Source organism: Pimephales promelas, chromosome 8 (assembly GCF_988280905.1).
Source record: "Pimephales promelas chromosome 8, fPimPro1.hap1.1, whole genome shotgun sequence".
In the NCBI taxonomy this organism is placed as follows: Eukaryota; Metazoa; Chordata; class Actinopteri; order Cypriniformes; family Leuciscidae; genus Pimephales; species Pimephales promelas.
In genome coordinates, this window is record NC_142776.1 from 39,151,392 (window position 1) to 39,166,784 (window position 15,393).

The 15,393-nt window shown below is 39.0% G+C and overlaps 1 protein-coding gene across 1 annotated transcript in view; it reads left to right on the top strand.

The window, feature by feature from the left end:
* Window positions 1–15,250, top strand: part of shmt2 (serine hydroxymethyltransferase 2 (mitochondrial)) — a 22,890-nt gene extending 7,640 nt beyond the window's left edge. Inside the window, exons 2-12 of the mRNA XM_039654241.2 lie at window positions 2,576–2,755; window positions 3,244–3,323; window positions 3,728–3,928; window positions 4,011–4,092; window positions 6,800–6,922; window positions 7,106–7,245; window positions 8,403–8,565; window positions 8,974–9,073; window positions 11,991–12,146; window positions 12,758–12,865; window positions 14,477–15,250. Of these exons, the coding sequence (XP_039510175.2) occupies window positions 2,576–2,755; window positions 3,244–3,323; window positions 3,728–3,928; window positions 4,011–4,092; window positions 6,800–6,922; window positions 7,106–7,245; window positions 8,403–8,565; window positions 8,974–9,073; window positions 11,991–12,146; window positions 12,758–12,865; window positions 14,477–14,604 (1,461 nt within the window). The 3' untranslated portion in view covers window positions 14,605–15,250. The remainder of the gene's footprint in view (window positions 1–2,575; window positions 2,756–3,243; window positions 3,324–3,727; window positions 3,929–4,010; window positions 4,093–6,799; window positions 6,923–7,105; window positions 7,246–8,402; window positions 8,566–8,973; window positions 9,074–11,990; window positions 12,147–12,757; window positions 12,866–14,476) is intronic.
* Window positions 15,251–15,393: the final 143 nt, after the last annotated feature.

The following is a 15,393-nucleotide window of genomic DNA, read 5'->3' on the forward strand; positions in this document are numbered from 1 at the left end:
GTGTGTGTGTGTGTGTGTGTTCTACATGTTTGCAATAGTAACAAGACATATTTCAATTAAAATCTGTGTGTTGCTTCAGAAGGGCTGATGGGGAAACACACAAACATTAAACGCAGCAGAAGTTTGGACTTTGTCTTCAGTGTGTGTGTGTGTGTGTGTGTGTGTGTGTGTGTGTGTGTGTGTGAGATGAAGAGTGTTGGAGCCGCTGTAATGCTCCAGTCCGTCTCATAAACCGATCTCCGCCGTCGTTGAGATAATAGTTTTTTAATAACAGTTTTAAAGCGCAGCGCTTCATCAGGTCCTGCTGTGACGAGACGAGGCCCTTTATTTGCTTTATTAGTGTTAATTATGAAGCTTTTGGTTCATGCGTGCGACTCCTGCGTCAGCAATAAATGAATAAAGTTCAGACGAATCAGAGGGGGGTGTGGGAGGAGCTACGAGGAGAATAGATTAGACGTGTCGCGTGTCTAGGCATGAACCGATATTGACATTTTGGCTGATAACTATAACCGATAATTCTTTGTTTTAGAAACCGATAACCGATATATTGGCAGATAAATCTTAATCCAAATTTTTATATCGGTTTCAAACACACATTCTCATGTTCTCATTATTTTATGTAGCTGATATGACAGATGACACCGATACAGTATTCAGATGTGTGTTCAGATTATAACTATGGAGCCTATGTATTTATTAATTAAAAAATATTTCAAATAAATAAATAAAATGTCTATGATTGATACTGTTTGCAGTGACATTAGCCAATCATAACAGTGGGCGTTTATTGACGCGCCTTAAAGGAGCCACGCCTTAAAAACGAACGTTTTAAACAGAGGCTCAGAATGAAGCATAAAAATGGTCCATTGTTTCCAGCTTTTGGCGGGACGTCATTCCTTTTCCAGATTTACATGGTATTCCCATGTACTTCAAAAATACTATGGTACTAGATGGTGTATTTACAAAAACGCGGTACTTTTGCAGCTTTTTTTGTTTCTTGAATGCAGAGACGGAGGATCTGTGAGTTCAGAAAGTAAGAACAGTTGACATTTATCAAGAAAGAAACGAGTCGAACGACACCCAGAACCTCTTAATCTGCAGAGAAGCGCGAGTGTGTGTGTGTGTGTGTGTGTGTGTGTGTGTGCTTGTGAATGATTAGATAAGCAGTTATGCTGAATTTTCACTTGGCTGTAAAGTTTCTGTTGAGAGTTGCTGATTGGAGCAGAATTAAAACGTCATGCTGATTATTGTATCTCACCAAGTTCCTCACACACACACACACACACACACACACACACACACACTAGAACTGTAGAATTCATTTAATTCAGCTCTGATTCCGCCTGTATCCCAGTTTCCCATCATTTAGTGGATTTTCCAGCCCGTCAATCTTCATATTTTGTGGGGGATTTTTTCAGTCGTGATTTTTTAAAGTTCATAATCAAGATTATATTTACATTCTTTCAGGCATCAGTTCTGTGGTTTATGAAGATATATTTATATCATGGATCTATTATGAATCATCCTGATCCTATGTAAAATCATATGTATATATCACGTTATAATTATATATATAAATACTGTGTATATATATATATATATATACACATACACATATACTGTACATATATATATATATATATATATATATATATATTATTACAAATAATAATATTATATATATATTATTATTACAAATAATGATATATATATTACAAATAATAATACATTTATATTTTTATCATTTGTTTTCCCTACATATATAAATTATACATACACACTCACTAACATAGAAATATATATATATATATATATATATATAAATTTTATAATATAATGTAAAGCAATAAAGCAAACAATAATTACATTATTATTTTTTTATAGTATTAAATAATTATTATAAAAAGTAAATGCATTATAAATTAGATTATTATTATTAATATATATATATATATATATATATATATATATTATAATTAATATATATATATATATATTAAAATATGTACTTGCTCATACTATATATATATATATATATATAGTATGAGCAAGTACATATTTTTAATAATATATATGTCAAATTAGAAAACTTGTAATATATTATAATTTGTGATGTATATTATAATTTAAAATATGATGCACATTTAAAATTATTATTTGTGAGATGTGTAGTGTGTGTATAATTTAATTAAAACACATATAATATACATTTTAAAACGCGCATAATACAAATTTTAATAAAATATAATATATATTTATTAATCCCACATTTGATATTTGATGTTCAGTGAGTGAACTGATCTTGTGTAAAATATGAATCTTCATATGCGTGATGTTTCTCTCTGAGCAGTTCTTCCTCTGCACATGTAATTATTGTTATGTTGTGTGATTCAGAAAGGATGTGTGTGTGTGTGTGTGTGTGTAATCCAGTGTTAATAACGCTCGTCTCTGGTGAGTTTAAAGACTCGCTGCTGTAAGTTTGTTTAGTGAAGATTCATTTGTTTGCAGCTCCTGAGGGCGAGAGCAGAGTGTGTTTGAGCTAAGCTTGATCTCATGTGTGTGTGTGTGTGTGCAGCCGGTGGTCCGGTGTGTTCCCGCCGTCAGATGTCAGCACTCAGCGCCGGCGGCGTGGGCCGATGACGAGCGGCAGTGGACGGGTCAGGAGAGTCTGGCTCAGGACGACCCGCAGATGTGGGAGCTTCTGATGAAGGAGAAGGACAGGCAGTGCCGGGGACTCGAGCTCATCGCCTCAGAGGTGTGTGTGTGTGTGTGTGTGTGTGTGTGTGTGTGTGTGTGTGTGTGTGTGTGTGTGGTCATTCTCTCATTAACACAACTCATGTCAATCACTCCACAGCAGTCATGTGAGGATCAAGTCAAGTCTGCTTTATTTATACAGCGCTTTTTACAAGAAAAATAATGCAACAAAGTTTGTTTCTAGAAGAGAATAGCGTCACAGTCCAGCTAAAGTAAGTTCAGTGATGTGTAATTTTTATTGTAAAAAAGTTATTAATTTAGTTAGTGGTGGTGTCTAGGCCCGGCTGATTACACTAGACTAACATCAGTGTGGACGCCAGTCTTATGCCGTAGTGGGTACATCAGGTGTTAGAGGAGGTGTTTCTGGTTCTGGTTGACCTAATAAACAGACACAAATTTCAGTTTTTATCCTCTGAAAATCTCTCCCTCCATCGCTGCTCATTAATCAAATTGTTGTGTGTGTGTGTGTGTGTGTGTGTGTGTTGACAGAACTTTTGCAGTCGAGCGGCCCTCGAGGCTCAGGGTTCGTGTCTCAACAACAAGTACTCTGAAGGATACCCGGGGAAAAGGTCTGTGTTTTTGTGTACAGATCTATTCGTTTATTCAAAAGAAGTCTAGGAGCTGACACGCTTATTTTACAATTATTTTATTTGTGTTTATAATGATTTATTTATGTGCATTCATTTTCATTTGTTTTTATGTATTTTTTATTAACATACTTTTATTATTTTTTATTTATTTAATGATTTATTCTATTTTTATTTATGTATTAATTAATTAATTTTTTCATTTGTTTTTGTATAAAGTACTTTTAATTTAGGACTTTTATTTTATTTTTTTTTATTTACCTGTATTTATTTATTGATATATTTTTGCTGGTTTTGAGACTGATGTGTTGATAAGGTTGATTGGATCACACTCGTCTGGTGCGGTGAGGGTTAACGTGTGTGTGTGTGTGTGTGTGTGTGTGCAGGTATTACGGCGGCGCTGAGGTGGTGGATCAGATCGAGCTGCTCTGCCAGAAGAGGGCGCTGGAGGCGTTCGATCTCGACCCGTCGCTGTGGGGTGTAAACGTTCAGCCGTACTCCGGCTCTCCGGCCAACTTCGCCGCTTATACGGCCGTCCTGAAGCCTCACGACAGGATCATGGGCCTCGACCTGCCCGACGGGGGACAGTGAGTGGACGGCACTCTCTCTCCCTCATTCATTCTCTACCTCTCTCGCCCACTAGAATGTAATATGTTCTCTGTGTCTCAGTCTCACTCACGGATACATGTCTGACGTCAAGCGGATCTCGGCCACTTCCATCTACTTCGAGTCGATGCCCTACAAACTCAACGTGAGTGAGTGAGTCAGTGAGTCAGTAAGTCAGTGAATGACTGAGTGAGTGAGTGAGTCAGTGAGTGAGTGAGTGAGTGAGTGAATGAGTGAGTGAGTGTGTGAGTGAGTCAGTGAGTGAGTGAGTCAGTGAGTGAGTCAGTGAGTGAGTGAATGAGTGAGTGTGTGAGTGAGTGAGTGAATGAGTGTGTGAGTGAGTGAGTGAGTGAGTGAGTAAGTGAGTCAGTAAGTCAGTGAATGACTGAGTGAGTGAGTGAGTGAGTCAGTGAGTGAGTGAATGAGTGAGTGAGTGTGTGAGTGAGTCAGTGAGTAAGTGAGTCAGTGAGTGAGTCAGTGAGTGAGTGAGTCAGTGAGTGAATGAGTGAGTGTGTGAGTGTGTGAGTGAGTGAGTGAGTGAGTAAGTGAGTGAGTGAGTGAATGAGTGTGTGAGTGAGTGAGTGAGTGAGTAAGTAAGTAAGTGAGTGAGTGAGTGAGTCAGTGAGTGAGTGAGTGAGTGAGTGAATGAGTGAGTGAGTGAGTGAGTAAGTCAGTGAATGAGTGAGTGAGTGAATGAGTGAGTGTGTGAGTGAGTGAGTGAATGAGTGTGTGAGTAAGTCAGTGAATGAGTGAGTGAATGAGTGTGTGAGTGTGTGAGTGTGTGAGTGAGTGAGTGAGTAAGTGAGTCAGTGAGTGAGTGAGTGAGTGAATGAGTGTGTGAGTGAGTGAGTAAGTCAGTGAATGAGTGAGTGAATGAGTGTGTGAGTGTGTGAGTGAGTGAGTGAGTGAGTGAGTAAGTGAGTCAGTGAGTGAGTGAGTGAATGAGTGTGTGTGTGAGTGAGTGAGTGAGTGAGTAAGTAAGTAAGTGAGTGAGTGAATGAGTGAGTGAGTGAGTGAGTCAGTGAGTGAGTGAGTGAGTAAGTCAGTGAGTGAGTGAGTAAGTAAGTAAGTGAGTGAGTGAGTGAGTGAGTCAGTGAGTGAGTGAGTGAGTGAGTGAGTGAATGAGTGAGTGAGTGAGTCAGTAAGTCAGTGAATGAGTGAGTGAGTGAGTGAGTGAGTCAGTGAGTGAGTGAATGAGTGAGTGAGTGAGTCAGTAAGTCAGTGAATGAGTGAGTGAGTGAGTGAGTAAGTGAGTGAGTCAGTGAGTGAGTGAATGAGTGAGTGTGTGAGTGAGTGAATGAGTGAGTGAGTGTGTGAGTGAGTCAGTAAGTCAGTGAATGAGTGAGTGAGTGAGTGAGTGAGTCAGTGAGTCAGTGAATGAGTGAGTGTGTGAGTGAGTGAATGAGTGTGTGAGTGAGTGAGTGAGTCAGTGAATGAGTGAGTGAGTGTGTGAGTGAGTGAGTGAGTCAGTGAATGGATGAGTGAGTGTGTGTGTGAGTGATTGAGTCAGTGAGTCAGTCAGAGAGTGAGTGAATGAGTGAGTGAGTGTGTGTGTGAGTGAGTGTGTGAGTGAGTCAGTGAGTGAGTGAGTGAGTGAATGAGTGAGTGAGTGTGTGAGTGAGTGAGTGAGTCAGTGAATGGATGAGTGAGTGTGTGTGTGAGTGAGTGAGTCAGTGAGTCAGTCAGAGAGTGAGTCAGTGAGTCAGTGAATGAGTGAGTGAGTGTGTGTATGAGTGAGTCAGTGAGTCAGTCAGTGAGTGAGTCAGTGAGTGAGTGAGTGAGTGAGTCAGAGAGTGAGTCAGTGAGTCAGTCAGAGAGTGAGTCAGTGAGTCAGTGAATGAGTGAGTGAGTGTGTGTATGAGTGAGTCAGTGAGTCAGTCAGTGAGTGAGTGAGAGTACCTCATTGAAATACAGGCGTAACTCCCCTAAATTATTATGATTGTACGGAACACATGTTAAGACTGTGTGTGTGTGTGTGTGTGTGTGTGTGTGTGTGAGATGGATGGATGGTCAGTCCCCTCTATGGGGAGAGATAATAGGAAATCGACAGGCGGCCCTCTAACACACACACACACACACACACACACACACACTTTAGCATGATGGAGTGACCGACAGAGAGAGATTATCTGCTGTCCTGATCTCAGAGACGGTGAGGGTGAGAGAGAGAGTGAGTGAGAGAGTTAGAGAGAGAGAGTAAGAAAATGTCCCTTTCAGCCGAGAGAGAAAATGAGCTGAAAATATAAAGAAACTGAAATCTGGTCGGATGACAGACATGTTTACATGCAGAAAAAGCAACGTCGATGTGAAAACATTATCGGAAGTTTGATCATATTTATTATATAAATGCGTCTAATGCTGATATTGGTGTAAAATTGCATTTTTAGTTAATATTTCAATAATTTAACGACACATCTCATGTTGGTTTATAGTCACATGACATGTACAGTGGGTAAACTAGTAAGATATTTAATCTTTTTAGCAAGTGTTTCATTTTGATTTTTTTTTTATTTAATATTTTTTTACGCTTATTTAAATAATTCCTTATTATTTATACATTTGATTGATATTTATTTTGAGGGTTATGAGACTGACAAGAGAACAGTTGGAGATTCAATAAAAGTACAGCTCATGTTCACAATAGTTTCTGAAAGCAGCTTTACAGGAAATGCTCGTCTGGATGTTGCAGGAAGTGTTGTGCTGTCAGTCAGAGATGAGTGTAAACATACGGCGTTTATATATGGATCATAAACCAGGGTGTCGTAAAAGACTGTGTGTCTGTTCAGCTGCTTCGCAATGTCGTAAACACTTTACTGTCTCTCAGTGTCTCTCTCTCTCTCTCTCTCTCTCAGCCTGATTCGGGTCTGATTGATTATGATCAGATGGAACTGACGGCTCGACTCTTCCGACCCAGACTCATCATCGCCGGAACCAGCGCTTACGCTCGCCTCATCGACTACAGCCGCATCAAGAAGGTGTGTGTGTGTGTGTGTCTCCATCTGTCCGTCAGAATCGTTTTTGTAGTTTTAAATATTTTAAGTATTGAAATCATCCATAAGTGTTTTAAGCATTACTCCAGGCAATTAAAACTATGCAAAAAGTGCAAAACATACTTTTTTTGTGCAAACACACACACACACACACACACACACACACAGCTGTGCAGTGAGCTGAACGCGTACCTGCTGGCAGACATGGCTCACATCAGTGGACTGGTGGCCGGGAGAGCCATTCCCTCGCCCTTCGAACACGCCGACCTCGTGACCTCGACCACTCACAAATCCCTGCGCGGATCCAGGTACACGTCACTCAGTCTGATCCAGTGAGACGCATGTGACCTTATACGGTTATGCAAATTAGTGCATTACAATTCACACATTATTTCACAGAGAAAACATGATGAAAATGTTCATCTGTATTTTTAACTATATAAATTCAGCTTTGATCACAGGAATAAATTACACTTTACTGTATATTCACATAGAAAACAGATGATTTACACTACAATAATATTTCACAAATTGTGAATTTTTTTACTGTATTTTTGATCAAGTAAATGCAGCTTTGCTGAGCAGAAGAGACTTATTTCAAAATTTTAACGAATTGGCGAATTAAACTGTGAATTAAAAAGTCAAAATTTGTGATGTAACAGTCTGATCAAATGAGAGGTCAAAGTTGAGCACTGCATTGTGGGATACAGTATTTCATGCAATCTGCTAATCTAGTAAATAATCTGGACGTTGCATGCATACAGAACATACTGTGTATTAGAGCCCGACCGATAAAGGATTTTGAAGGCCGATAGCGATACAAATATTTTTAGGTTTTAAAATCCGATATTCCGATATATCGGCCGATATTTTATTTATTTATTTGAAACTGGACACGATAGTCACAAATTTTGTCCTGCTTATTTGAGTTTAGAGAACTGATGGGGATGTTCTTTTAATTTTTGTTCAAGCAATGCATGTATCATGACCAACTCAACGAGTGTTGCCAACAGGAACGGTGTAGAGCGCCCTCTGGTGGACAAACTATACAACTCCAACACTCAAGACATGGTTCAAGCGTGTTTTGTCCGTTTTTATTTTATTTTTGAAATATTCATTTATCGGCCATTATAACTGCCGATACCGATAGTTTGGAAAATGCCTAATATCGGTCTGCCGATATATCGGTCTGGCTCTACTGTGTATAATATACTACATACTACAGTATAGTGTTATTCTGATCATTATTAATGGGCTCCTCCCCCTCTCTTGTGTCTCCTCCCCCTCTATTTTGGCTTCTCCTCCTCTCTTTTGGCTCCTCCCCCTCTCATCTGGATCATTCTTCTCTCGTGTGGCTCCTCCTCCTCGTGTGGCTCCTCCCCCTCTCTTTTGGCTCCTCCCCCTCTCATCTGGATCATTCTTCTCTCGTGTGGCTCCTCCTCCTCATGTGTGGCTCCTCCCCCAGGGCGGGGCTTATATTCTACCGTAAGGGCGTGCGCTCGCTGGATAAGAAGGGTAAAGAGGTCATGTACGACCTGGAGGACAAGGTCAACTTCTCAGTGTTCCCTTCGCTTCAGGGCGGCCCACACAACCATGCCATCGCTGGCGTCGCCGTGGCTCTCAGACAGGTACCAGATATTTATTCTATAATCTATATTTCACTTGCACAGGAACTGAAAGTGCTGGAATGTGAGATTTTGAAATGTTAGTCCTGGAAAACCCTTGAAAAGTGGTGTTTAATTTTATCAATAAAACAATTATTTCACAGTAAATGAGCCCGTCTGATATAGATATATAGATATAGAGCAGTGTCACATGACTATGAGTGTGATATTGCTCATTAATATCCAAGTGTATGATACAGCGTTGATTCTTCAGCTCAATCATATATACTGTATAATCATTCGTGTGTATGAACCCTGTTTGCAGTTTATTATCTGTTCATACGCTGAATTAATATCCTTCCATGTCTGATATTCGTGCACTTGGGAACTCATTTACTGGTTTTGATCATTGATGGTTCGCTCTCTCTCCAGGCCACGACGCCCATGTTTCGCCAGTACATCGCTCAGGTCCTGAAGAACTCCAAGGCCATGGCCGCCGCGCTGCTGCAGAAGGGCTTCACACTCGTCTCCGGTGGGTTTTTACACTGAAGTCAAGCTTCTCTTTCAGGGGTCGGAAAGACTCATTGATCAAGAAAAACATGTGGAAAAAGCTCCAGTTCTTCTCAGTGTTTCTGAACTGAAACGCCTCCAGTGTAGTCTTGAGTTTCTTCCGGGAACGAACACGTCACGCCTCATTATAATAATTCATGCACAGAATAAAGGGGCGGGGCCTGGTTGAGTTAGTTAGTACTGGTTGTTATGTTAAGTCATTTCCCAAACACACTCGAATCGCTCGACCAATCACAACACACTGATCCAGCCAACCACATTTCAACAAATTTCACATGTCTTTGATATTCTGTTATATGTACTAAATAGTGGATGAAGAAGAAGAAAACTAACCGATACAGTAGGTCTCTTCGTACCTTCAGTTCTTGGCCACTATATAAAAAAAATGAGGTTGTTTTTATTAGCAATGTGAAATTGATCACTTAAAGTCCCTGTAGTCCATAGTTTTATCCCTTAAACTCATGTTTTATTTCCAAAATGACACATTTAAGCTTTTTTCCCTCAAAAAAAAATGTCTTACTGCCTTAAAACATCTTGAATGTAACTCGACACCCTCGCCTCATTTAGTATGTGTGGTTCTATAAATATGCAGATGAGCCCCGCCTCCACTCAGAGATCCACTGGTTGTCGATCACACGTTGATCTGATTGGTTACAAGGTGGTTTGTGCCGTCAGAAACACCAGCGATTTCAAAGTGTGTTTTTGAGACTGTCTTTGGTTCTCTGCAGTTTTAAGGAGGAAATACTGTCCACACCATGAGTTAATTCATATTAAAACACCACATAACTGGATTTACACCACTGGGAAGTCACTCAAACTCATTTAAACTCGTCCACCTGAAGCAAAAGAGTTCAGTCCTTTCCTCAGTTTAATAATCTTTTCTGATGTTGATTATTCTCAGTGTTCAGCTGCTAATTTCCTCATTATGAGCAGAAACACTCTCTCAGGTCCAGGTGAAGCTAAATCACTTTTATTAAAGAATAAACCAGCAGAACGGGTGTTTGACTGACTCTGAGAGAAGTTAGGAAGATGTTAATTGTGTTTAATTGTGTTTTTGTGCGTTCGGGCGTTTGCTGTGAACATTTGGTGCGAACATCCAGCGTTTAATGTTGTTTATGTGGTGTTTTTAATGCGCTTTATCACACACCATGTGTAAATTCATAAGTGGACAGCATTGAGTATTTCCTCGGTGTGAAATCAAGCCGTGAATCAGCTGTAGTGTTCTCCGACACATATGCACAACTAATTGAAAGCCACACAGCTGTCCGCTCTTCATATCGCCACACATGTTGTTGTGTCTAAAGCAGCTGCGATTCATTTTCACCTGAGACGTGACGGTCCAAACTCACAACATCAAAACTGAATCAGACTACACACTTCGAGGTTCTCGAAGCAGAAGTCGTCATGGTTTGCTGAACTTCTATACAGTAGAAGTACAATTTCAAAAGAGAAATCCATGATGGCATTTCTATGACTTTACCAAAGAGGAAAATATATCGAGAGATCAATTATGTTGGTCAAAAGAGAGAAATATGTCACTGAAGCGTTAACTAGTCTACTGTTATTTATTGCTATTTAACCCTTGTGCATCCTTATGGACATTTGTGTCCTTTTCAGTTTTGTTTTTTTGATCACTTTGCCTGTGTTAAAGCTAACTGCAAACAACTTGGCACAGGTGTGTATTTTTAATTGGATTTTTACTATTTCACCGTCATTTTCTTAAGAAAATATTTTTTTGCATTAGGTACAAGAAATACTCCCTCTCAGCACCTTTTGGACAAAAATGTCCTCATTGAAAACTGCCATTTTTTAATCCCCGGTTCAGTTAACTATAAAATTATGCAATCTTTGTTAAGAGGCTTTCATTCTGATGGCATTTTATTTTTTTACTATTTTTTATCAGATGGTGCCATTTTTTTTTAAGTTTGGCCTATAAAACTAATATCACTTTATTCCTGTTTTCTGGTTCGGCATACTATAGAGCCAACTGGATAAATTATGCAACAATATTTGTGTGGGTGTGTTGGTATGGATGTCAGAGTGTGGTTAGTATGTGTGTTACAAAAAATATGTGTGTGTGTTTGTAATACTGAGAGAGAAAAACTGCAAACTCAAATCCAGTCACTGTGAGCTCCAGTGGGGTTTTGCTGCCACCCAATGGGGGAAATATGTCACTACACCCAAACAAACTGTTACTGAAAGCTCATTTTTTGAGATATCATCCTCAAATTTGGAACACAACCTATTTAGATTTACGGCTTTGATTTTATTGCAGTTTTGAGTTCAACCTGATTTATAAAATATATATTTTATATAAAATATTTTTTTTAAATAATTTTCATAAACTTATACCTATATAACTTTTTTTTTTTAATTTACTTATTATTATTTTTTTACTTCAGCAATAATCTGCAAAGGGTCTTCTTTAAAATGATACCAAACTTAAGTCTGTGCTCCAAAGCGTCACATTTTTATGACAGTTTTTTGACATGGACATTTTTGTCCTCTTTTTACCTGTGTGTAACTTTTTTTATTGATGCACAAGGGTTAAGAGAATATTACAGAAAGTATACAGAAAAATCAGAATATGGTGCAAAGGTTCAGTAATTCAACTTAAAAGGTGAAACTAATATATTATATTGACTCGTTACATGCAAAGTGAGATATTTCAAGCCTTTATTTGATATAATTTTGATGATTATGACTTTGAGGGGAATTTGGGGTCATAATCATCAAACTAACAAATAAAGGCTTGAAATATCTCACTTTGCATGTAATGAGTCTATATAATATATTAGTTTCACCTTTAAGTTGAATTCTCCAGTTTCACTAGTGCTGTAAGTGTCTATTGACTGAGTGTTTGTGTTGTGGATGTTCAGGAGGAACCGATAATCATCTGGTTCTGGTGGATCTGAGGCCTCTGGGAATGGACGGAGCGCGTGCTGAACGAGTTCTGGAACTGGTGTCCATCACGGCCAACAAGAACACGTGTCCCGGAGACAAGAGCGCGCTCACGCCCGGCGGCCTTCGACTGGGTGAGGAACACGACACATGCTCACACACTCAAAGTTACGAAGTTAACTTGAATCTTTTGTGAATAAAGCAGCGTTTCCACTCATGTGTTCAAGAGAACTAAACCGTCACTAAATATTAGTAATAAAGTGTGAGTTTCTACACTTTCGAGCGTGAGACGAAACACCGTAAACGCTGTCGTGTTCGGATGCTGCCGTTCGGGAACACACTCGTGTGTGTGTGTGTGTGTGTGAGACGCTTCTGGAGGGAATTACACCCAATCATTCTGAACACACACTTCGACTTTCAGAAAGATTTATTCAGTAAATGTGTTTCCATCATAGTTTATGCGCATGTCTTCTTATCAGATAAAAACAGTATCCACCTCAATTTAGTTTTTTAAATGCACATTTTTATGGTGTTTTTTTTTATGCAATATCCCAAAATCCACTTGAAATTAGGTGTATGGAAATATAGCAAATAAGTGCATGAAAGCGTATTTGTAAGATTTTATGCGCTAAGATAAGATTCTTGGTGTTTTTTTGTTTTTGTTTTTTTTATGCAATATCCCAAAATTCACATGAAATATATGAGTATGGAATTGAGTGCTGTAATCCGTCTTCTGGTATCCCAGGAACCCCTGCGCTCACGTCACGCCAGTTCAAGGAATCAGACTTTCATCAGGTTGTGGATTTCATAGATCAGGGCATCAAGATCGCTGTGGATGTGAAGACCAAGACCAGTGAGTAAACCAGTGGAAACCACATGAATAAACCATACGCTGTCTATCGGGCTCTCGTGAGAGGTTGCCTGAAGTTCTTTTGCTACATTCAAAGAAAAAATACAGGAAAATGGCTTACCTTTCTGTCCTTTTATCTCACATTAACCCTGGTCCATCAATTTAAATAAGTTACAAATATATATACAAAAATATCTGGGCCAAAATTTGAAGCTTGGGAGACAGACTTAAGTTTGGTCTCGTTTTAAAGAAGACACTTGGCGATAATTGTTGAAGTAAAAAAAAAAAAAAGGAATTGGTGAATCCAAAAAAAAAAGTTAAATAGGTTTAAGTTTATGAAAATAATTTATGAACATTATTTTATGAAACATGTAAGTCTAAAACTGCTAAGGAAATCAAAGCCATGAATCTAATTAAGTTATGTTCCCAATTTGAGGTTGATATCTCCAAAAATGAGCTTTCAGTGAGATTATATTTGGACGCAGTGACACACTTTCCCCGCCTCGAAGGGCATTAACCCGCTTATACCACGGTCACTTGCCAAATAACACATTTTTAAAACATTACTTTATATTTTAATTAGTTTTACATTTGAAATCTAAAGTTTTTACAAACTATAACTTGGTTTCCATGGTTACACCAGAACTCCTTTACTAGAAATGGACCATAGACATATACACTAGACCTCACCTTGGCGACGGCAGTTCATTGGAACGAATGCGCCAATAGAGCCGCCATCTTGAAACAGGGGAGCCCCTCCACTTTAATGCATCAGCGTCAATGTAGTAGACACAGGTCTAACGCAAATAAAATCACCATAAATCATCATCAATGCGATTTTTCTTGTTTTTTTTGTTTGTTCCAACGGTCAGACATGTATTTATCATTGATTCCAGAAAGAATTTTTTTTTTTTAAACATTATTCCTAGTTCAGATTTCATCTGTGAACATCATACGCTGCACAAAAGTCCGCCACCATCAATGAATTCGAAGTAAAGGCAGAGATAGCAGCGTTACCTAGCTACTTCCTATGACAAGACTTCCTGTTCCAAGATGGCGGCGGTTTTGACGCATGCTTAGAACCCCAAGGTGACGTCTAGTGTATATGTCTATGGAAATGGACACTCTGCAGCCAATCAGAATCGAATACATTTTTTGTAATACACACATACAAGCCACACTCTGACATGCACACCCACACAATTATCGCTGCATAATTTATCCAATTGACTCTATAATATGCCGAAGCAGAAAACGGGAATAAAGCGAGTATTTGCTTTAGTGGTCGAACCTGGAACAATGGCACAATCTGGTAAAAAATAGTTAAAATTACAATCTCTTAACAAAGATTTCATTGTTTTATAGTTAAATGGCACTGGGATTTGGTTTCAATGGGGACATGTATGTCCAAAAGGTGCTGATAGGAACTATTTTGTGTTACTAGTGCAAAATAGATTTGTTAAAGGAAATGAAGGTGAAATAGTAAAATTCCCAAAAAAAAATACACACCTGTGCCAATTTGTATGCAGTTGGCATTAACACAGGCAAAATGATACAAATAAATAACTGAAAAAGCCGGAAAGGTTTATTTTATTTGTATTTTTCTTCCTTCAGAGAAACTGGCTGATTTCAAGAGTTTCCTGCTGGAAGACGCAGAGACGGCGTCTCGTATCGCTGATCTGCGTTCACGCGTCGAGGCGTTCGCCCGTCCGTTCCCGATGCCTGGATTCCACGACCATTAAACCGGAGATCTGGGATGTGAACACACCGTTGCGAAGAGGCCTATTTTTCTTTTTCTGTTTAGCTCTATGATCAATCACTACTTTATTAATCCTTCACTGGAACTAAAAGTCTTAAAGCGACCAGTAGTGCATGTAGGAAATCTCCCAATCCCATCAAACGGACTCAAACATGGAAGAGTGTAACGCTCCGGACAGTATTTGACACTAGACAGTGGGATGATGTCTCCAAATCTTTATCTTCCATATCGAGTGAGGAACAAACAATTCTATAACAGACTAATGATGCTAAATGTTGACAGACTGTGATTCTCATTTTCTGTTCTTCTAAAAATCTCGAAACGATTTTTTTACTCGAGTCTTAGCAGTTCTTCGGCCTTTGCTAATGGACGCTGTTTTTGTAAATGTACAGTAGTGTGTGTAAAGACGTCTGGAGTCTGTGTGTGTCGTTTACGCCGCAGTCGTGAACAGATGATATTGATAAATACTTTCACGTTGCACACGTCTACAATCTTCCTCGTTCATTCTCCAGGATTCTGCCTGACAAACATTTTTATCACAACATGATTCTGTGCAAATGGACAGATCTTTACAAATGATTTTCTAAAACGTCTAATCCCAATAAAATCAAACCGTAGAAAAAATGCAACCCTTTTTGCTGATCCTTTGTGTGTGTGTGTGGGTGGAGATTATTGATCGACTCTGTTCTGATCACAGCAGGAGTTCTGGCCCGTCATCTTCCGTGGAATAATGTGCTTTGAGCCAGAGGATTATTCACAAACATGCATTTAA